This window comes from Ruditapes philippinarum, unplaced genomic scaffold, assembly GCF_026571515.1.
Source record: "Ruditapes philippinarum isolate M1 unplaced genomic scaffold, ASM2657151v2 ctg4448_1_1_1_1, whole genome shotgun sequence".
Taxonomy (NCBI): domain Eukaryota; kingdom Metazoa; phylum Mollusca; class Bivalvia; order Venerida; family Veneridae; genus Ruditapes; species Ruditapes philippinarum.
The window spans coordinates 53,937-79,229 of NW_026866428.1; the positions used below are offsets into that span (position 1 = coordinate 53,937).

At 30.1% G+C, this 25,293-nt stretch overlaps 1 protein-coding gene across 8 annotated transcripts in view; it reads right to left on the bottom strand.

Moving 5' to 3' along the window:
- Positions 1–204: 204 nt before the first annotated feature.
- Positions 205–25,293, bottom strand: part of LOC132732442 (melanopsin-like) — a 113,758-nt gene continuing 88,669 nt past the window's right edge. For 4 of the 8 annotated variants that reach the window (XM_060718858.1, XM_060718855.1, XM_060718856.1 and 1 more), the window contains 3 exons: positions 14,283–14,327; positions 7,940–8,083; positions 205–3,785 (listed from right to left, as the gene is read on the bottom strand). In XM_060718858.1, the coding sequence (XP_060574841.1) occupies positions 2,719–3,785; positions 7,940–8,083; positions 14,283–14,327 (1,256 nt within the window). In that variant the 3' untranslated portion in view covers positions 205–2,718. Of the gene's footprint in view, positions 3,786–7,939; positions 8,084–12,374; positions 12,390–14,282; positions 14,328–25,293 lie in introns of all 8 variants that reach the window. The other 4 variants (XM_060718859.1, XM_060718861.1, XM_060718860.1 and 1 more) reach the window with 4 other exon arrangements.

The following is a 25,293-nucleotide window of genomic DNA, read 5'->3' on the forward strand; positions in this document are numbered from 1 at the left end:
GTTAACAATCTAAATAATAATAAAGCATTCAGTTTTACATGGTGAAAGTAAACTTCAAGGCATTAAAACATAATTTTGCCTGCTTCAAGAATATAAAATAGACTAAAATTTTTTACAGACTGTCAAGGAACAAGACAAGTTATAAAAGGTGGTGTTGGATGCTCCCGATCCTGCATACTTGTCGTCAATTTGTTTCAATGCACATTGTTTGATAAATAGAGCCTGTATAACCAGAAGTGTAAAATATAATATCCCTTTACTCCACCTTTGGTTACTCAGAATCATCCAAGATATTAACTTTTCCTTGTAGGATAGACATCAGTCAATAAATAATGGCTATCGAAACAAAAGAGAAGAAATCTATACCATAGATAAGCATAAGTATAATTAAGGGAGATAAATTCAAACAAAAATTGAGCAAGGTAACATTTTGGTTCTTTAATACTGCATTTCCCATTACTGGTCTTAATCCTATTGTGAGGTTTTAATCAAATTTATTTGCTTTTCCATCTGGACAAAGGTGTGACATACAGATACACCAGGTAGCAACAACTATGCTAGCATAAAAATTTAACTCATTAACCCTGCACCATCTTAATTTAACTGAAGATAAAAACAACTGAAATTACAACAAATATAAGCTATCTTTAAAAATTCTATTGAAACAAACAACAACAATATTTATATAATATAATAATAAACTGTAAAACATGTAAAAATCATCAATACTATACAAATTTTGCGTAATTTGTTGCCATTTTATACAACCTTTGAATGCCAGCGGCACTGATCTCTTTTCCTTGCCATATATCTGCAGTCTACTTGATCAGATTCTATATTGTTGGCTATTTGACCCTTAAACTCCTAAATTTTCGAAATGGAATTGTCGACTTCTCGATTTTACTTATTTCTTTTTCTTCCAGTATAATAATGAAGGGTTATTAAGATGAAAATTAGAAGTTTGATGACCATCAGTTAAGTATGGTGCCTGCGGTCTGACTGCAAAGACTTACAGGCTGACCTGGGTTAAATACTGGTGGCAAAGGCTAATCTATTTCGTTTCCAGTACTTTAAGGCTTAATGACTTGTATTTTGTTAACAATATCCCTTACATTTACAATAAACAGTTCTAGTTTCAAAACAGGATAAGTCCATCCTACAAAATAAGAGAGAGGTTTGTAAGTATACACATGTATTATTAGCACAAAGTAACAATTGTTTAAGGGCATATGCTAGTGTGGTGGGCTGTCATAGGCTTCTACAGAATCAAGATTTTTTTTTATTGTCCAGTACATTACAATTATTTGGTATCAGAACTAACAGAGCAAGTTACAGAAGTTTGATTTATTAAAATTGAATGACATTTATAACTTTCACCATACCAATTTGTTTAAATGACCTGTTTTTGTTTTGGAGAATGAGGATTTAGTTATAGTTTTTTAAAGAAACATGTACATATAGACTATAATTTCATTGCCTTATATCTTTTAAAACTGTAAAATTCCTTTAAAACATTATTTTCTAAAATAAGAAATATATTTACACCAAAAAAAGCATGATAAAGTATACCTGTATTATTTTTTATTTAGATAAAATTTCAATAAACCCAGCATTTATAACATTTCCCTGGTGGTGATAAAATTCGTAGTAATTTGAAGCATGATTTAAATATACCGGTAGTTATATATCATGATTATATAGAAATAATCTTAAACAAATCTGATAAAGTTATAGTAAAATCAAGGCTTGCAATTTAAATAACAAAACCTGCAATTAAAGAGTCCCAATTAAGCTCTATATTGCCCTATACAATACTATAACTACATGTAAATCATGGTTTGATCAAATCAATTTTATACATATGTTTGGACTTAAATTTTCAGTATTAAGTGACTAGAAATTGCCAACAAACTAGGTTTTCTGCAAATATTTCAATAATACATTAATTTTGTTGTTAAAGGGCTAATATTGATGACAATTCTGCAACATAAAATCTGGTTAAACATGTTGATATTTATTACTGCTTAATAAATATACATAAATAGTTATAATACAGTTGCATTTAAAGATATCAGAGATATAATAATAAAGCCTGAAATATCAGAAAAAGCAAAGGATCAAGATGGTTATGACAAAAGCCTTTACAATATTTCAGGATTTAAATGGGGATTTTTCAACAAATTTGATTAAAGGAAAACACCTCTTTACCGCCTCTTAATTTTACATGAAAAATCCAGTAATAAGTTTGTGCATGTATATTTGTCACACTTTGTATGCTTTTAGAAATTCATATATATAAAATGTATTTCTTGTATACATGTATTTAAAAAAGTTCTAGATCTAAAAGAGATCTCTTGAATGGGTAATTATTGTTTGTTGATCTGAGACTCTACTTCAAAATGTACGTGGAATAAATTCTTAACATTAATGTTCAAGATTATTTAACCCTTTGAATTGCCATAGTAATATTCAGCCTTAGTGAGGTCGCTATTGATATAGTAATTATTTGTGCAAAAGTTAAAAGGTTTTTTAAGCAGAAAATGAGACCAGTTTACAGAATATTCTAAATGTGACTCTTAACCTTGGTTGACTGTACACATCATATATATCTTATCACTTTAACTACATATTAAGCATGTTTCTTAAGGTAGACAATATCATAATACTTTTAAAAAGAAATAAACATAAAATCTGTAAATGCTCAATGGCTTTTTTCGCCTAAGTTTTACTTTTCTGGGTGGTGTCCACATTCCTATTTGACAGCCACCTCCTGACATGGAGCTGAGACCGTGGTATTAGTTTTGGTATAGATGATGCGTCACTTGAACATCGTGGAATCTGTGAATGCACGTCAAGTTTTTCTACGGATGGATACCTTAACAATGGTACCTTATACACAACATTTGTGCTCCTTGATAATGACTTTTTACTTTTCTTAATGTCTGATGATTCCGTAGAATTTATATCGTCAAGTTGATTGTCACTCTTGGCGAGATGTTTCTTGTCTTTAACAACAGGCTGTAATGTCATAGAATTAAGCATACCTTCTTGTGAACTGAACACAACTGGTTCAGGAGATTGTACAAAAACATCGTCTAAATCAGATTTGACTGAAGGGGAGATACTCAAATTTTCCTGAGAATGAATAGATGGTGAAGTTTCCTCCCCTGGTAAGATTGTCAATGATTGGCTGGGCCTTGACATCTGTCGCTGTGGAAGGCGGAGCCTATTGTCATTGAACTCAGTTTCAGTTTCATCAACACTGTCAATCTTTGTTAAAGAGGTGTGGCCAAACTTAGAATTTACGTTATCTCTAGAAGTTAATGGAGATCGACGAGGGGACCTTTGTCCACCTAGATTATTGTTCGCTTTTAGTAGGGGAGAGAACTCTATTTTTCTTTTTTCATTCATATCAAGTTCACTAAAACTTTTGGAGAGACCATTTGTATGTCTAGTTTTCATATCTTCAAATCCACTAAAACTTTTATCTCTTTTCAAAGAGTCTATGTCTCTTCGAACTGAAATAATTTTTCCATTTTTAGTGATGATCACTGAGCCGTCTTTACGGATAATGGAACTGCCTTTAGCAGTTTTAGAAGTGGCACGTCGCAATAATGTATGACTAGGACTGGAAACAGATGTTGTACGAGACAAATGGACAGAGTTTAAGCTGGAGCAATCATCCGAGTTCCGGTGTGTACTAAGACGTGTTGATCTAAATGATGAATGAAGCATTGTCGACAGTCGACGAATAATTCCAGGTGAATCAGAATCTCGTATTGTATCTGAAATAATGATAAATACAGATATTAAATCTATGATATCACAAGAACATCAAGCAAAATATTTCAAATTCATCACCTCATGGTAAATGCATTATTATGAAAATATGCCAATGAATCAAATAATTATAATATTAAAATTATAACAAAAGGGTAAAGTCAAATGAGAGAAAATATAAAATATTTCACCTATCCGTACATATAACACTTGTTTATCCAATATAAAATAATGTATAGTACAAATTACAGCTAAATTTTAGAAAAGTATCAAATGTAACACAAGTAATATTAGCTTAGCAGTTATTATTGACCTAATTTTGCCTTTACAACATCTTTTTTTAATAAATCATAAAGATAAAAAAGATGAACACCAATTTCATGAAGTATAACATTAGATATAATTTCACTGATTACAAAACATAAAAGTTAATTAGAAACCAAATTTATTCAATTATTTTAAACAATTTCTTTTCTACTTGATAATCTTCATGGCCGTTTTGCATCACTTGAATATCCTTAGTAGAATAAGAGTTATTAGATGAAGGAATTGATAAGAACATATGGCAGGGAACAAAAATACCACTTGATAATGTTTGGAAGTAAATCAAGTAATAACAGTGGTAACAATTAAGACAATCTCATTAGTGTAATAGATCAGTTATCCAACAACAAGTGTTTTGTTGATTGAAGCACCTGTTGTTGGTTTAATGGTGGAATGCCAATTAATAACTAATTTACAATTAATATAGTACTAAAATATACTTTTAATAGGGTTATATAAATACAGTACTAAAAAGGTGAGCTGACTTTTCATTCTGTTCATTACACTATTATTAAATGAGTTGAAAGTTGGTGAAATAAATAAATTCTAGAGTTAAATATCTGTATAAAATAAGAAGATGGCTGATTTCTTTCACTTTTAAATTATGAAATGAAGACAACATGCAATTGAATTGTAATATGCTGCATGTTGTCATTACAGCAAAGCTTTACCACAAGCAAAAAGATGATAACAAACCAAATTCACTTCATTAATTTTGTCTTGTCTTGGGACACGTTATCGCTAGCAAACTGATTTCACTTAATAGCAAATCAAACTCAATTAATTTTGTCTTAATTGTTGTGCGATATTTTATCATAAAAAAACCCAACAAAATCAACTTTAAGACAGCATGTCATATTCATTTTATATTAACACATAGGCAGTGTGACTTAAACAAGCATGATTTTATCTTTTCACTGTTCACCAGCAGCATATGTGATAACAAATTGAAAAGAATACTACAAGAAAATGATAGAAATCAACCACCATACATACTTGAATGTAATTTAACCTTGCTTAACAATAAGTTATAGGTGCATTTCTTCTATAAAACTAATAAAATCAATTTTGAAAAATCTTCAGCAAATTATCTTTAAGAAAAATGCATTTAAATCTAAATATTTGACCTGACCTAAATATTTGACCTTTACTTTATATTTGGTATGACCTATATATTTGACGTAACCTTTATAATTTATATTTTACCTGTATATAATAAAAATGTATTCAAAATAAAAATATCTTATTCAACACACGAAGTATACAAACTATTTTAATCTTAAATTCATTTACATGCAACAAGACATTTATTCATCAGGCTACAAAACATACAGGATTTAATAAAATTTGAAAAATGCAATGAAGAAATAGTCCATTGTATTGAAAAATTACATTTGCACTCAATTTATGATGTCATAATTAAAACTGTTCTGAAAATACCAAAGTTATCAAAAATCAAAAAGATATCATTAATTGTTTTCATAATATGCAATTATGCATGTATATCAAAGTGATTTAATATCATAGAGCTATGTCTGTAGTTTACAAAATTATCAGTTTGAATTTTGAAAAGGAATAATTCCAAATAGAAAGAAAGAAAGAAATCATTTTGAACAAATGTTTCATGAATGAAATAATTTCTAATGATTGAAACTTGTTTTAAAACAGCAAATTAATATTTTGTTTTTGAACATTTTATTCTGTTTATACATTTTATTCTGTTTATACATACAATATTTATGTTTGTTAAACAACAGAGACATTCTATGTGACAACTCTATTGAAATTTCACCATCATAATATTACTATGAAATCAATATAATATTATCATTCATAATTTTATACAAGATATTGCATTAGATATAGCTTTATTACCCTTTAATGTTAAATACAATATAACTTGTGCCTCAATATTCCTATATGTATGTTTATTTAATATGAAGAAATCTAATGTTTTCTGTCCATTTCATTTTATAAATCACATGCTTTATATACCATAACATACATTATAAAAGTTTTGCATTTACTCAAACATAGACCACCATTAGTGTTATCATTTGACTGTTATATAAATATAACAGAATGTTAAAGCTGCATGCCTCCAGATTCATGCTAATTTTCATGAAAGTTATAAAAATGTATGAAAAAAGTAAAATATTGTCAAGTAAACAAAGAAATAATTTTCACTCATCAAACGGTGCCTAAAAACTACAAAAATATGTCAGAATATTTAAAAACAGCCTTAACTGCATTATAGTCACACAGTAGAAATTTGGTGTTAAATACTGCAAAATCAGTCATAAATTGCATACAGCATGAATATTATTTCTTGTATTATTAAATTAAATATGTTTGCTTTTCTTAAAATTTTAGTTCATTTTTCACAAGGTTGATTTTCTTGCAATAATTTTGGCTCATCTGGAGGCATGTTACTAAGCTTTAAAACTATATTATAGGGACCTGATATAAGCTAAAACCAAACATTTAAACCTATCAAACATCATTTTCAGGCATATGTCAAAATACACTTTATATTCCATATGCCAATATCATGCCAATAAACTATCAACAAAATTATCTTCTCAGTTCAACCATTAATAACAATATGCAGTATACCTGAAAAAAGAAAAGTCATGTGGTCTGCACCCATTCAAATAACCACTTCAAAAACCACGAATAAATCATGCAAATAAAAGATATTGCATAACTCATGCTGAATCATAATGAACCAGTCCATAGCAACCAAGCCCCACCCCAACCCCACCACAGGGAATAATGGGAAACTTTGACTTGTGGATTTCTAAAACCTCTGGTGAAGCCCGGCACCCCAACTCTCAATGTGTCTCCTGAAGACACTGTCTGTCACTGTTTGCAATAATTGTCCTCACACTGAGAGATGGCTATAATTATTCTGCAATTTTGGCACCCAAAACACACCACTGCATTTACCAGCCAGTGTGTTAAGGATGAAGCAGATGTATTATGTAAAAGGTTGGCTAGTTTCCCCAGCTATCCCCTTGGCTATACTGTAGGTAGGGCTGGGTTGCAATTGAGTCTGATGCATAAACCAGACAAAGATAAAGTTAACTACACTGTACCATGTGACAGGCATCAGACTACAATATGACAGGTATTACATGTCTAAATCTGAAAAATAGATATATTATCAAAACTATTGATACCTTAAACAACATTAAATAATCATGAAACAGAAATAAAACACACAGCCAAATACAAACTTGAAAATTCAGGTTGTCAAAACAAAGAGCTCTACATTTATTTTATGGAACAATAGACAAAAGTCTAAAAGAAAATAATTAATATCGATGGGTGAGGAAAAAGTCATTATCAAAAGTTTGCGATCAAAATGGAAATCTACTAACATTACAAATTTTCTCTGTGGTATTTGTTTAGAAAAGATTTATTACAGTTTTAATAATTCTTATTAATGCATATTTAATTTGGTTATGAATGCAAATGAATGTTCATTTAGATATCATATTATTTAAATCCCTGAAACACCTACACTTATTGATACATTTAACTAATGAGTATCATGAAAGATTGATTCCATTGTTATCAATACAAACATTATCAGCATGCATATACATTAAAATACACAATTACACAATGAATTATACCACAAATTATTCCCCAAATCCTCATTATAAAACACACATAATGCCCATGCATCATTTGTCTTCAGGCATGCATGACAATGTACGTGACAACATCTTCTGTCAATATAATTGCAAAATGGCAAACACAGAGAATGGAGACCTGGCCAAGAGGAGGAGTCAAGACACATGTTTGGTTATATGTATACTTGTCATACCTGCACTGGGCTTATCAGCACTGGCACCATTGCCAAATATCTGGCCACTCCCACCAAATATTTGACCACTCCCACCAAATATCTGGCCACTCCCAAACATGTTACCACTTCCAAACATATGGTTAGCAAATAACTTTGTGATCTCTGCGTCCAGTGGAAATATATATACATAACTAGTTAAATAAAATGTATGCTGTCAAAGCAAAGCACTAATCAACTAATATCTTTAAAAACAATTCTAAGCTAAAAAAAAATGGTATAAACAACTTTACAAGTGAAGACTATATTTATACATTGTACTAAAATGCTTTGAAAAATAGATAATCAGAACGTTGTAGAACAAGTAAATCTAATGGAGACAAAGGAAGCCAAAACTAGTGATTTTACACTTCCATTATTTTGTTGTAAATTTTTAGCCTATGCATGAAAATGAAAGCTAGGAAAACTTTCTTTCTTGTTGAGAGGGCATCCATATGGCAACCAAAACAATCTTAAATATTGAGTGTCTCATTCAATTATCAATCTCACTAACTTAGTTAAAACAGTAGGAATAAAAAAACTTGCATATAAATTTAAAGCATTTCAGTTTGTTGTAAACCAAGTCTGACATACTGATCACAAAACAACTAATCTACTCATACTATGGTAATCATTTTATCAAATTTCATACTTGTGATTTTCAACAATCAGAAATAAAAATATTTTAAAGTTTTCTCATATACTGATGATATACCAGTACTGTATATACATTGTCTCATGCTGTTAAACCCACCCATTTCCGTCACCTGCAATCTGCCAAACTTTTGAATTACTTTTTTGCAACACCATATAAATGAAACTGCATGGCTGTTGGCTTCCAAGAGGCGCGCATATAAGATAATTTTTGTCAACTTGTTCAATAAATTCAGTAATGAACTACACTCGTTAATATTCTATTTTCATTCTAATATCCTCATATTTATTATATTAATTGCTGGTTTAATAGCACAAGATTTATTTTCTTAAATATTTTATATAGCCTCCAAATGGCTTTTTGTGTCCCAAATCATATTTTGAATATATCTATGATTATATTATAGGAGATATTGTGATTTAACAAGTAGTTTGGCAGTATGAGGTGATGGGTAAGATATGTTAGTTAGCATAAAAAAGTTCACTTATGGTCACTACAGTGATATAAGTCAATGACATTCTCCATTATTTTTATAGCTGCAACAATGTGGCCATCAACTATCATGTTGGCAACATTGATAACTACAGACTTACAGACATGTAGCAAATGGTATTTTACATGTAAGGAACATAAATATATCTCCCAAGTTAGTTATACGTGCATGTGAACATATTTGTTACCTTCTCTGACCATTGTGCTAACAAATCTTTAGCAATAAACATATGCATTAAAATTTTCAACTTCAATCCTCAAGTCATGATGAGAAACGAATATATACAAAATTCAAGTTCCATTTATATTAGAACTTATAAAGGAATGGTTTATATAGTTATAAAAGCTTTTTTGTAGACATCATGAAAAAAAAAATTCAAGTCATTCAATTGTGAACTTTCTCTGTTAAGCCCTTTGAAAGTTACACTTCGCTATTCCAAATAACTGCCAACATAGAAATTATTGAAAACCTTTGTATCTGTTATGAAGCAATATTTTTACCCCAAATTTTTACAGTACACAACTTTAATAACTTTTGCATTTTTGGCAGTATAATAATCTATCATGTTGGTTGTTTAGATTTTGTACTCTGATATCAAAACCTTTCATATTTTAACATCATGGACACCTTCATATTCAAAACAGAGCACGTTTCATAAGTGATCAGAGTGAAAAAATTTTAGCAATGGACATTTAAGATTAATTGTTATTATGAACAGAACATGTTTTTTTTTTACTGAAATCATTTAAAGAGGTATAGACAACTTCAAGTAATTGTAAGTAATGATCAATATATTGGTGTAGCATCAATATTCGTCATCCAATATCAATATTATATCATCCAAATGCTTAATTTGCACTGAATCAATGACAAATCTTAGAACAACAGGCACCTTTCTGTTAAAAATCTCTTCATATATAACCATTAGAATATACATATATATCTAAATGTGATGTAAATTTTTAAAGGTTTTGAAATTAATATTTTCTCAGTTTATTTTGCCAGTAGTAAAGCATTGTAACCTTTTACCGGCATTACCTAAGAATTAACAGTGTTTCAATATTTGTCTGTAAATGAAAGCCTTTCTCCTGAAAGCTGTTAATAAATAAGAAACCTTAACAGGAAATTGATTCAGCAAATCACTGTAGCTCTATTTTTAAGTTTATGAATCTAATAATGCCAGAGAAAATAACAATAACATGTTCAAATCCAATATATTAGTTACATACAGGGTAAAATTGGACGGAATTTTATACTGGAGTTTCTTCCTGAAACTTGAAAATGAAAAAAAGGTTGATTAGAAAATCTAAATAAAGCATAAAAACACCTGTACATTTAAGCAAAAAAGCAAAAGTAGACTACAGAGACCCCGAAGTCACAGTAATGATATACATACTAAATTTTTTGTAATAATAATTCAATAATGTATACATTGAAAACAAATTAACATTTCATTTTTTGACAACAAAGAAATAGGTGTGTATATTTATATTGGTGCTTTAGAATCTCTGTAGAAAACATCAGTCTACATGAATATACTAACAGCTATTAATATAATGCACAGCTTATAACATTCTAAGGGTAAACATGTATATTTAAGTGCATAGCGCTGTTGCTATAGTGTTGCTTTATAAATAACACAAACATGTCAATATGCATGCCACTTGTTTTAACTTCTTTGATGATGTCTACTTGATCATTGCATAGATCCTCAACCTGCATTCTGAGGAAGACAGTTCTTCTGTATAGAGAACTAATGTTATACTTGTTGGCTACTCATATTTAAAGGCCCATTATGCCTCAGAAATGCTATCATTGTCATTTCTTAAAAACTTGTTTTTACTTTTGGTATCTTAATGTTACAGTTTTCAAAGAATTCTCATTTGTCATATACATTGTACATTAACTATCTATTGCTGATTTATCTTAATGTTGGCATGTGGTATAATTATAGTAAATTAGCATTTTGTATCGAAATCAAAATACTATTTTAATTACATTTTTTTACTTTATAACACAATACTTCAATTGTTAAGCCCTACTTTCTTCAGTTCTGAATATCCTTCATGCTCTAAATCAATTATCAAATCCATTGTTAAACATATTTTTGGCAATTCTAAACAATTAAACAAATATGGATTTCTGAGGCATAATGTGCCTTTTAAAGTCCCTAATTACTATTAATGGTTCATTACATATCAAAACAAGTTATTGACACTGAAATCCCGAAAACTGCATTAATTTGAAAGAGGCTACATTATATCAAGAATGTTTAAGAATTTTAGAAAAAAAATGTCTGTATATACATCTGTTTCCGTCATATATCATCTGAAAACCAATTAACTTAATTACTGTGTAAAACTTTTATAGAAAATTTGTATAAATATTTTTTTAATCTTCTTCCAATAGCAGAATCCATTTTTATAATTCAGCATGTTAAGTATTAGTTAATAATGGACTAAGAATTGTAAAGCAGAACAAGTACGTGTATACTACATTATGTACTAATTTAGCATTGGTTGATGTTAATTCAAGGCCAAGTACTTTTACAGAAGTATCCTTTTTGTCATGTTTCAGAACTGTTAACTATTTAGGGGAGATGATGTGTAAGCGGCCGGATAGCTCAGCTGGAAGAGCCACAGTGCCGTATTCCGAGGGTCCTGGGTTCAAGTCCTTAGGTCAGGCTGCACATTTTTCTAACCCTGTGGCATTTTCTAATCAACCACACACATACACTTCTTATTTTACTTGATGGCCTTTTAAGTCTCACCAATATTATGAAGGTGACATGGCAATATTCCAAGTCTTCAAGTAGAGGAAGACTTGTTTAGGCCTTCCATTCAATACTTAAGCTACATTCAAATTGTATTTCTTCACAAACTGAACCAATATTGAAATTATCAATGTCTTCCTCTACATTTAGTTTGCATGCACAATATACTACTCATACAATGAAATTGTACTATAAAACACACTACACGGTCACAAATTACTTTACTTGACATAAAAAGAACTTAATTAAAAAGCCATCTTGCTCTATTAAAGGGAGGTAATAAGAACGAAATTCCTTCATTATTATCAGTACAGCTGTATTAATGACATAAACTTTCAACAAAGTAAATCCAAAAGTTAGCTGATGTTTTAGTCAATGATAACTGACACTTAATTACTGATTAGTTATAAAAAGTAACAACTTTTCACAAAATTTTCTGCAGGGTTTAATTAGAATAAAGCAGTAAAATCACTGAAAATTCTATATAAATTCTTACAAAATGCTGTGGGATCTGTCAATGCAAAGTACAAAAAAAATAAATTCAATTTCCTTTTACATCATATATATCTTAATGCATGAATGTGAATATAATGCAAGAATAAATGTGCAACAATATAACTCCAGTCTTTGCAATATAATTATAGCTTTACAGGCAACACAGTTAATAAATGGACAATTAATATATTTTCTAGTAAATCAAAGTGAAAGAAATATTGGATTTAATTTCTTTCAATTTGATTTGCTTTAAGATAATACACAGATATGATGTTGCTATTGCACAATTCCACATTTCTGTGTTACGAACTTACACAGTGTTTGAAGCATGATTTCCTAAAATAACATTACCCTTATTTTCTTAAGGAACTCCACTGAGGTCCTATTTTCCTATTTAAGCCTTAAAACACAAAATTTGAAAAATCGTTTTTAGATTTTTGCATATTCTGGAAAAACAGTCAAAGAGAATGATCTTAAAATGTAACATACAAATGAAATGGTATAGAACAAGATCAAATGGTATAAAAATCTAAAAATCCTCAATGGAGTCCCTATAAAAGTGATTCCATTGTAGCAAGAGAACAATTGAACAAGTGTTACATCATAACTAGGAAACTTAATAAATGTATCCTTACAAACTGACATTTATTTTCCGGCAGACAATTTTAAAACTCTTAAGCTTTTAAGATATAATATATCATTATCTTTAGGCTAATGCCATAAATCTACAATAAAACATGGTATAACAGATTTTTTTCTGCATGCACCACTACAATCGCTGGCAATAAATTCCACAAGTGTCTAACATTTCCACGAATAGTCTATATCATCATTCTAAACTGTCTACATGCCTGATACGACTAAATTAAAACTTTTATAGCTAAGGTCACACACACTGTGATATAAATGTCATGTTAAAATAAACTGATGCAACAAGATGCCCGATGGAGTAACATCACAATGATTGGGGTAACTTGATTTACATAACAGTAAAATTGTAAGAATGTGTTAATTAACTTAGTATACAGTAATGGAATTTTTATTAGAGCAGTCCCAATGTGACTGGAGTAACATGATATTTATTGGAACAGCATATATGTGTTTGGAGTAACAGAACGTCCAATTCTTATCAGAACAGTATCCTAAGAACTGGGATTTTCATAGTTACATGCAGTATGTAAATAATTGGAGAAATATATGCTTGTAACCATTTAATAATAGGATTTCAATATATGAGTGTCTAGGCCAGTTACAGGGCCTTTGTAATAGGTGAAATATACATGCTGCTTACCAAGGAGTAACAGGATAACAATAAATGAGTAAACTAGAGTAACAGGGCTTTTGTAATTGGTAAAATATATGCAGGTATTCCAGAAGTAACAGGATCAACAAGAGGAACATGAATATATAATAGAACATTATGTTACTGACTTCATAATAACAGATTTTTATTTGGAGCAACTTGAAAACTGAAATAACAAAACTGCAATGATTGGGATGACATAAAATTTATTTGATTTTCACTAAAATCATAAAAAAACCATTCCCTAAGTAACATGATATTTCATAACATAGGACAATGATGACTGCAGTTACATGTATATATAACCATGTAGATAACCACTGGAGTAACATGATCAACGGTTTCGGTCATGCACAGGAACAAATTCTTGTCTAATATAGGTATAGGTGAGCTTAAAATATAACATAGAAGGATTAAGATTATCTAAGGGGGCATGCTAGAGCACAACAGTTGTTTCTGAAGAGTTAAGAATATTGTGAAGATGTACCATATCATATGTATTCTAGAAGAAAAGACAGAAAACATGAATCTGTCAAAATAGCAATAAAATACTGAGAAAATGACAGCAAAAGATTTGACATATGATGTTATATAAGTTAGTCTCACCATGTGATATTTCTAAATTAATATCTGGTATTCTGTCACAATGATCTGGAAAACAATAAGCCAAATATTCAAAGATTTATTTAATACAACCAACAAATCCTTGTGAAGTATGCAGAATAAACATGTTTGCATCTTACTTACGTTTTGTGTTGAGATAAATTGTAAGGAGGAATGCAATTCTTTGGTGTAATGACTTTGTCCTGAACATTATCATGCTTAAAAAAGTACTTTGGCCATGAAACCCGTTATATTGTTATATTGTCCACAGAGAACTCTGAGAAACAAAGAATCCAAAGAATAAAGTAAAGAAACAAAATTTAAAGAAATGACTGGGTACCAATGGTTCACAATATTCTAACCAATCAGCAACAAGCACTGGCTGTGATCACACCTTTATTTCATGGATGAGTAGATATCCTACGGGCACCAGCCCCTATGTGGTTGATATGGCCAACAGAACAATGGCCATCTTTCCCATGTAGATGAATACCTAGGCAACACATAATTTACAGTTATAATTATCGTGATTGTATATTATACATGTGGAGAATATTATTGCATAACACATATACAACTAAATGTTACATATCATATATCATTCCAGTTAATACATGACGTTAGAGTTTGCATCAATGTGGAGTTAATTTTATCTTTTTTGCTCTGCTATGTAAACGTGGTAACTTGTTATGTAAAAGTGGTATCTTTCTATGAATTTTAACAAGTCTTTTATCGTGATTTAAATGTGACAATTTATGGATATCTATCATAACAAATCAATGCTTTTTCCATGGTGATGTAAATGTGACAAATTGGGACACATCAAAATAGTACAACCTATTAGTTAAAATACTTAATTTAAAATAAAACATCTTTAAATAAGCTTTAAATGTCAAAATTAAAACCAGTATTTTGATTTGCTTTCTCTGAAGCATGACAAGTTGAAATTGCTGTGTCTGACAAAAAATAAACCAGGTACTGATGAAGATGATAATGAGTTGATTTTAATAACCTATTAGGTGGTGATTTGTGGTTTCTCTGAGGCTCCCTTCTGTCAAAAATTGTTACTGATATGTGCTATTTTGGTATTGCAGAACAGCAGTTTTTGGAAAATAACAATGTCTACAACATTTATGAAGGCTCCCTCATGTTAAAATAGTCAGTCAGGAGCTATTGGTATAATTGCTGAACAAAAACAAAAATATCTATAACAGGCTAAATGTTATGCTCCCAAATGTTGCTATGACAATAAAAGCTAAACACATTGTCTTTAATCAAATATTTCAAGTACCCAGAAAATTGTGTGGAGAACTTTATGACAATTAGCCTGATGAACCCGAATCAACCTGAAATGTTTCTACTTTCAAATGGTTAAAGTCCAATGTATATATACCAAATATTGAGTAGACACAATAGGAATATCTGAAATATGAATATAAAATTTGTCACTAATATGATGTTGCTAGGAGAAGCAAGAAGTTAGTATGATGGAATGACAGAAAGAATAACCAATCAGCAAACATAATTTATATGTTCAACTGAAAACTTCTAAGAATTATATCATAATCTCAAACAGAAAAATCTTGATATTTAACCTAACTTATGACTTTATGACAATTACTTGCATCACTTTTAAGGGGGCTGTTCACAAAACTAAATTTTGTTGCATATTATATTTCAGTGTTATTTAGTAATGAGGGGAAAAAAGTACATAATCATTCAATTTGCCCAAAAGCTCTGATCCTGTGAATCATTTTAGTATGATTTTTTCTAGATGGTCTTTCAAATGACAACTGAAACAGACTATACAAGTCTATTTCAAAATAAACTTCACAGATCTTTTCATTACCCATAGTGTAAAATAAGTAATCATGGAGGCTGCACCTTTTGTTTTCCATAGAATCCATATTGTCCAAATTTAGATGTCACAGACCCTGACATTGAGTATACACCAGGCATATTTACAGAATGTCAAATGATCAAGGTCAAAGACAAAGTTTGGACATAAATATGTCCGTTTACTCAAGTATTATATGCTTAATGTAATTTTCTGGATCAGGCATATTTATATAATACACCACTAAATCACATTTTCATTTGATTGAATGACGACTACACTTGGAGAGGTCATGGATCTATAATGAATATGTTTGCAAAAGTGTCAGTCCTTCCAAGGGTAAAATGTTTACTAATAAAACTTCAAATTCAGTGTAATATTAATACTGACCATAAGATCTTTTCCCCAGAGAAGAAATATTAAACATAATAATGATTTTCTGAGAGATTTAACAAAACCTGTGTATACTGGTATATCCTACCATTTCAATGACCATTAAAGTTATAATTTTGAAGAGATACAAAGCTAATGTTAGGATAATATTCTTTTTGAAACAGCTGAACTTAATTTTCTTAAACTGACTAAATTAAATACTAATTAACTGAATGTTTTACAAAACATTGATATATTAAGACATGATATAGTAAGACATGATATATTAAGACAAAGGCCAAACTTTGCCAGCAACACAATATATACATCTGACCTTTGATATTATCCAAAGAGGAAATTCTTTCTTAATTAATTGAAATCAACATTTACTCAGTGATTGAAATTGAATACAAATTAAAATCTTTTCAGTTGCATTACTTTCTTAGCATGTTTTCTAGTCATAAACCATTTTGTAATTTGAAAAATAATAATTGTAGTAATATATTGTAATTAAACAGAGTAACAAATAATTAAACGCAGAACCAAGCTCAAATAAATACAATTTTGAAAGAGAAATAAATTGAAATAATCTCAGTAACTTAATGTTCAGTTTAAGAAAATTAAAAAAAAAATAAACTCAACGCTTTTTTTATACACAATATTACAAAAATTATAAACAATATAAACAACAGTTTGCATGCAAAAACACTTTAAAATTGCAAAATAATCAATAGCTAACAAAATAAAAACAGAATCAAATTAACATTACAAACAACAAGAAAAAGATATTGAACTGTCTAAGACAAGGGGTCCACGGCAGATATATTTTTCTCACTAACCAGATAGAATAAATCTGTCGATGTCACTAAACAATTAAATAGCAGTTCTGGAAAATCTCCTAATTGGCTTATCTCACACTCCATTTGCAACAATTCTTTATGAATTCTTTTTGCCATATTCTTACATGCACATTTTACTCTATAAATTAGAGCTATATGTTTTGAGTGTTAGATGATGCAGGGAATAGAAACATATTTATAATAGTTTTACTTTCAACCTTGGACTGGAGACCATTTTGAGGATGGCATAGGGCAAAGGATGGAATAGACTTTCTAAATGGTTAAAAATAGCACAATATAAGATTTAACAACACACTGTGAAACACTAAATATTGACACTCTGCATGGTGAACATTCACACGCCCGTTTAACTCACAACGAGTGTAAAATGTCCATCGGTAAAAATGTTGTGAGCAACTTCCGTTCCTCGTTGTGAGCACCCATCTAGGACGTGTGACACGATAAACAAGGTGAGTTTGTCATAATTTTTGAAGATTACAGACATTTATGTAAAAATATCGGAATGCAGTTAGCTAGCGATGTGTTTTCCGAGTATGCACATGTAAAGATATTGCCTGTTGGTGGACAATTTGATGGAAATACCGTGCGACGCAGTCACTCGGGGTAGCTGGAAAACTGGAGACAACTTCTCTCCGGACCAAATTTAACATTGAAAACGTCGATTCTGGTGAAGTTTTGTGCATTCTAACCTAAAACAGATGCCCACAAGTCTTCAGCGTAAATTATTACCTGAAAGTCTTCATAGAAACGAAGATATACCCTTTTTTGATTTAATCCTCGTTGTGAGCACCATAACCTCGTTGTGAGCAAGACAAGCGCAGTGCGTGTCTGGTTTTAATATGTAATTCAGATGGTGAAAATATAATTTTCAATCTACCAAAGCAATTAAAACGTTTTTGCACAGCAGCATTTCTTTGCAAGACGTTGTGCATACCCCGAAGGGAGGCATATATATTAGTTTTGAACTGTCCGTCCGTCAGTCCGTCAATCCGTCCGAAATCTTTAACATTGGCCATAACTTCCTTATTAGTAAACGGATTTGATTCATATTTGAACACAACATCCCTTAGCACAAGACTTTCCTACGGACCTGTATTTTTACCTTGACCCCTGAATGGCCTTTACCTTGAAGGTCAAATTGTCCAAAAACATTTAAGATTGGCCATAATGTCCTTATTAGTAAATCAATTTAATTCATATTTAGGCACAACACCTCTTTTGGAAAAGGCCTTTCAACTGACCTAAATATATTCTTTTGACCTTGATCCCTGAATGACCTTCACCTTGAAGGTCAAATTGTCCAAAAACTTAAAAATTGGTCATAACTTCCTTATTAGTATACGGATTCTACTCATATTTGGACACAACACTCCTTATTTCGAATTGAACATCCTAAGTCCAGCCTTCTTTTAAAACCAATTAATAACTTCAGTGAGTATTAAATTTAACATATTTTTTAAAAATAAATTTTGTCCAGGTCAGTGAGAAAAATAATCAATCATTGGTTAGATAGTGGATTGGGAAAACCCAACCCTCGGGTCTTCGGTTCAATCGAGAACTCTCTGTGGCTTGTTTTCAAAAGAATTGATTACCCTGAGGCTGGGATTTTTCAACTCTCTATCTAACTCAATGATTCTATTAAGCTCACCTAGTAAACCTATTTGATATAAACATGTATGGACAATTTAAAAGAAAGCTTCATCATAATGAATTTCAGCAAGAAAAATAAACAACCCTTACCATAATTAGTATTTATTTTAATTGACAATTATTTCTATATAATGCATTAATAACTTTTAACTGAATTAAATGTAAATATGACTAACAGACAGCCAGATATTTTGATGATTACAAGAGTCCATGTTCAAGCCAAATTTCTGCTCAGGTGAGCTTAAACATAAATGTGGGTTAAAAACGTGTTAGGTCAAGATTGTCACAGTGGTATTAAGTAGAAAAAATACAACAATTATTTTAATAAATTACAAGAGTTTGAACAGAAATAATTCTATATAAGAAAGTTGAATGAATTTTATTTGAATGAACTGATAACCTGTTTTAATTACCAATGTCATTTTACTGCCTTATCTACCTTTAAAAAGTATGTTTTCCGAACTGTCATTTTCTATGTGGAGAGGAAGTATTACACCTTTAAAGAATAGGGCGAATCAATATAAAGTGTAAGTACATGTATTATAATATGTATCTGTGAATGTCAGACATGATACCAAATAAAAGAGAAGATGATTTGTTTCTATTTACTCTTTATTCCTTATTGTCAATGTGTGTTGTATTCTGAATTTAACCCAAATAAGCAATTTATTCATACTGATAATATAATTATTTTGTTTTACATTCCAAATTGAAAGATTTTTTCTTCCATATTCCTATATGTATTTTGATCTGAAGGATTCTTTTAGAGCTCTCCCTCATTGTCCAAATAAGTGGTTTGTTTCACCTTCCAGATTGCAAAATTGAACACTTGCTTTTTATATGTTTAATGACCCAAATAAATGCTTCTTTAATATCCCTGAATGGTTAAATAAAATGTTCCTTCTATATATCTAATGACCAAACTGCATGGGTTTTTTATTCTTCATATTTCTGTTTGTGTGGTTGGTTGCTTAAACCAGTTATTTCTTTTACATTCTTGATTGCAAGAAATGATTCAATGTCAAACTCTTGTGATGTCAATTACCTGTTGTGGAGGTACGAGAACATCTTTTAATACCTAACATGTACATTTCCATGACCACAGCTAAAATAAAAACATAACTTCCAAAGAAAATATGCTGCTTATATAATAATATGTCAAACCAAAACATCTCAGAAACTATAATGTAAATATATAAGCAATAAACATTGTAAACATTATAGCAAGCCATTCAAATTAAAACATAATTCTCTCCATTCAGATAGCAATGTCTGACACAGATAAAAGCCTTAATTAAGTATTTAAAGCAGTTATAAATAATTCATTTATTATATGGATGATAATAATTAATATCAACAATTTAAATACATAATATTCTAATTATTAACTTGATCCATTTAAAAAATGAAAATAAAACCAAGAAAAAACAGATTTCCTTATGTTAGCAACAAAGCCTGTCAGTAATTTCATTTCATTTATTAAACATTCAATCTATCAGAATTTTATCCAAAGATAAAATTGTTTTTATATTAAGTAGTTTTGAATTGCCATTATGAACATGATTATAAACATGAATATAATTATGTGGATGTTTCTAGTTTCAAAATTTCGCAATTTCATGTATTAATTTTGGTTCTCTAATATGATCCCTGAATGATAAAATAAAATTCTGATTGCTCAAATGAGTGGGGATATAGTCCTTTTCCACATACATCCATGATCATGTATTTATGTTGAAGTTTGCTTTAAGTGAATGCTTAGGAGGACATGTACTGTAGCCACTGCTGTCCAGGTAAATGTTCAATAGTTGTTAAATTCGGAACTTGGCAAAATGTGGGGCTTTCCGGAGACGTAGATAACATGTCTGGGCTTTCCAAGCTAATCCCTGGTACAAACAGACTTTTTCATTACAGCTTCATAGTGTACTACTACCTTTCACAATAAGTAAGTCAATATGTTGTGCTTATTTTCGAAGCTGTATCTGTAAATTAAAGTTTGTTTTGTACCTCCTGATATAAGCTGCAATGACCCAAAATATTCTGAATTCTGGAGAAAGTCTATTAAACTTCGCTTGGAGCAATTTTTATAATTTTTCTATTTGGGGTGTTCTTTATGGAATCCATTTTCTTTATTTCATTTTGAGAATGAAAGTTTGCAAGTTTATAAAAGAGAATGCATAAGGATATAATTTCCACCACTACAAAGTTTTTATTGCTGTAAATCCGGAGAGATTTGTTTATATCAAATTATGACCAAATAAATTATGCATGAGCTGGTGATTGCAGCATAATGATGATATAAGATTCGTAACCAGATGCTGGAAGGATGTAAATACCGTAATTATTATGATATTTCCCTGATAAAGACAAATTCACCTCATCAGTATTCAATCATTCAAGATAAATATGCCTAATATGTCACTCTAGTATCCGTTTAGCACCGGCCCATCTATACAAACGCCAGTCCTCACACATCCAAGATCATGGACCATTTATTTAATGTGGATTTCAATCATTAATATGGTAAAATATCAATTAAACTTGCAGTATCGATCATTATTTTACTGTCTGGGGAATCAGTTTTTCACCTTCAGATATTTGACAATATACTTCATCAAATTCAATCATTCATGACAAAAATATGGTTAATATGTCAAAGTATCTATATTCATGTCATTATCAATGCATTTAGTATCAGAAATAAGTTTTATTTCCTCCATACAGACAATCTATTTCATCATCATTCAATCATTCTGTTAGATATGTCTCAATATCACAGTATCCATGCTCAACATCTATGCAAGCTGCAGATATTATATCCTTTTTCAGCTGTACAAATTATATACCGACAATCTATCCCATCTTTTAATCTGAAATATGGCTAAAAATGATTAAGTTTCCATTTTACTATCTATTACACCGGTATCAAAAGGAAAATTCTTAAAAAAAAAATATAGCTAATCTTTTTTATGGATACTCAATCAGCATAGCATTAAACTGTTTATCTAACACTTCTTCATGAGAATTTAATCATTTATGATAAAATACAGTGACAGTATCCATGCTTAAACCATCTATATAATATGCAAAAATAAGTTCTATTTTTTCTTTCTCATATGTCGATTTTCCTCAAAGATTTAAAATAACAAAATGATCCAACTGGGAAATTTTGAATATTAGAAAGGGGCGCTCATTGGAATAAATACTGTAATTATAAACATGATGACTTTCAAACATTGCTGCCCAAGTTCCTTCCTTTTATAAAATCAGGCTCAAGCCAGCATCCAAGTAGAGCCATAGACCTTAGCTCCATAAGCAAAAATTCTAATATATAACTTGTATAAAATTGGGTAAAAATACTGACATTTTACATGTAATGCAAAATTCTACTTCAAGCCAATAAATTTATTACAAATTATTAAACATAATAAAAAATATTTAAATTTCTGTGTATGTCACTAATGCTTAATTGGAAAGACATTATGAATAACAATGTAATTACATCGCCCTGATACAATTATTCAACTGACTGCACACAATTGCATTAATATAGCATTGCCCTGAACAAATATTTTAGCATGAATCGTTAAAGATAAAATGCAATGTCATCAATAATTAATCCAATTATCAGGTTCTGGTGAGGTAATTGCATGGAATTGTTGAACAGTGAAATACAGTACAGAATTGGTAATGCCAAATTGGTTATAACAATTTATCAACCAAACATAACACTTTCCCTGTTATGTTTTTTCATTCAGTGCACTGTTGAATTTGGACCTGCCTGCATTGCTAGCCATTATTCTGCTGGCTACAAGTTCTACCTATGCCTTCATTGTCAATTCCTACACATCAAAACTCTAAACTCTGGTGTTATCAAATAGCCAATAAACACCATTTAGACCAAATTATTATGTCATGTTATGAAATGACAAGTCCATGCAAATAAAAATATTTAATAAAAACCCTTTAGTAAATACTGCACAACTTGCAATAGCACCTTTTGTTTTAATCAGACCAGCCAAATTCTGATCTGAACAAAGAGAAGTTCCATAATAGTCTGTTTTAAACATAATTAGTAACAATTATTCAATAATGAAAAAAGAAAAGTGTGTCACTGGAATTATTGTTTCTTACCCAAAATTTTTAATGAAAAAAAAATAAGTAAATTGTAATGACAACAGCCCATACATCTCTGTTGTTATAACCTGTCAATATTGATTGGTGGAACGAAATTGCAAGAATGAACACCTGTGTCTTATCTACACTAACTAATAAGACACACAATGGTGTATAAAACTACCACCACCAGCCATATTATTGGATCAATCTATGTTATCCATTGCTGCTATTTTCACCTCAGAAATAACAAAATACTCAATAATTAGATTGATTGACCAGTGCCTATGTAAAAGAACGGTACATATACATATTGTAATATAAGTCTTGCTAATGTAGTCAATTATCAGAATATTTATTTATTTATTTATTTATATTGTTTCCACCTTTAACCTTTATGGATAACAGTTCCTCATGTAGATATTTTGAAAGCTTACATTTATGGAGCTCCTGAACAGTTTTCCATGGAATGTCTTAGGAAGAAATCCAAGTCAGGCTGCACATTTTTTTTCCAACCATGTAGCACAAGATTCAATTATTTTTGATGTAATGTGAGACTTAACAACTATAAAATCAATTATTTAAATATTTAACCAACCTAAAACTACCTGAGAAGGAACATACTGATGTGTGGTTGAACAAAATTTCAGTCAAATATCTGCAAAAAAAATACAATGTTAGACAAAACCAAAATTTAAGTGACAAGATTTTAAGTCATAACTGGACACTGTAAATAGAAATAACTAAGGTCATTATAAAGGTGACTTTCCAATTTTTATCTCATGGAGAGAGAGAGAGACCTCATTATTCCCTTACTCCATTATTTTAGGCACAATAGACATCTCAGTGCTAGCCCCATTATTCTATAATACTAAATTGACCAATTTCCAACACAATCATTTTGAAGGAATCATGTACCAGGTTTACTAGACCTATGTTACCAACACTAGATTTTATCCAAAGACTCATAATACTGACTGATTTAAAATACGAGTATTGCATTTAATACCCTAACAAAACATTTTAGTATGTACTAAAATTCAAACTCACAGAAGAAGCTAAATTTATCCCAATTATGATACATGAATATCTTCAAACATAACAATGTGTTAAGTCTGAACTCAGTAAACCAGCAAACAACAGAATTGATGTATAATTATAATTAATTAATTACAAAATACTATTCCAAATGGTACCAAAAACTGTATCTAAAAAAGGTTTGCTCATAAAACATCTAAAATATTTAAAATGTTTAAGAATGTTCAGTTCATACAGCCCTTGATATTAAAACCCGGTTTGTTTATGAAACAACATAAATATTAGAAGACAGTATTCATTAAACTATCTTGTTTCACCAATCAAGGTAATTGACATTTTCAGCAGATTTCCTTTGCACATGCTAACATTTCAATAATAGTTTATTTCCATGGAATTAATATGCAGTTTTATGATAGGAATACCTGCACAACATTCATTAAAATAAGTGAAGTGAACTAATACAATCATGTATCATTTAAATACCTGAATGTCAACAATCAAACTACAATGACATGAATATGAAATTTGATATTGTTGCTGTTCCTGACCAAAAGAAACCTAAACGAAATTGCTAAACCTGTGCAAAAGAAACAGAAACAATTGTTGACTTAAACTAAAATAACCCAATGCTGAGAGGTTTTCAATAAACTGTTCAAGCTCCGTATCAGATATGAGAAACAATTAAAACTAAAATCTTAAAACATCTCAACCCTTGCCATTATCATGTTGCCAAAAAACACCTCAAAGACAAACAAAGTTAACTTTTCAACATTGAACTCAAAAGTGCCCTCAGATATTGTTCAAGGTGTAAATAACATAAATGTAAATTTTTTTATCGTTCTAAATCTTTAAAGAATACAAAATTTTACTTTTTTTAAATAACTATCTAGCAATTTTATTATACATTAATCATTCTTCTAAGAAAGTTTAGTCTTTTAAGTTACTACTTTAATATTTGAAAATTATAGTAGGGTGAAATGTGAATGAAGGAGTATCACAGACAGTTTAATTATCACATGTCACAAGAGAACTGGTGTGTTAAAGAAGTGTTTATGATGGATAAAACTGATAGTATTAGTGTCAGAACCAAAACAGTGATCCCCTCAAGTATTACAGAGATGTGACGGACACGAAAACATGA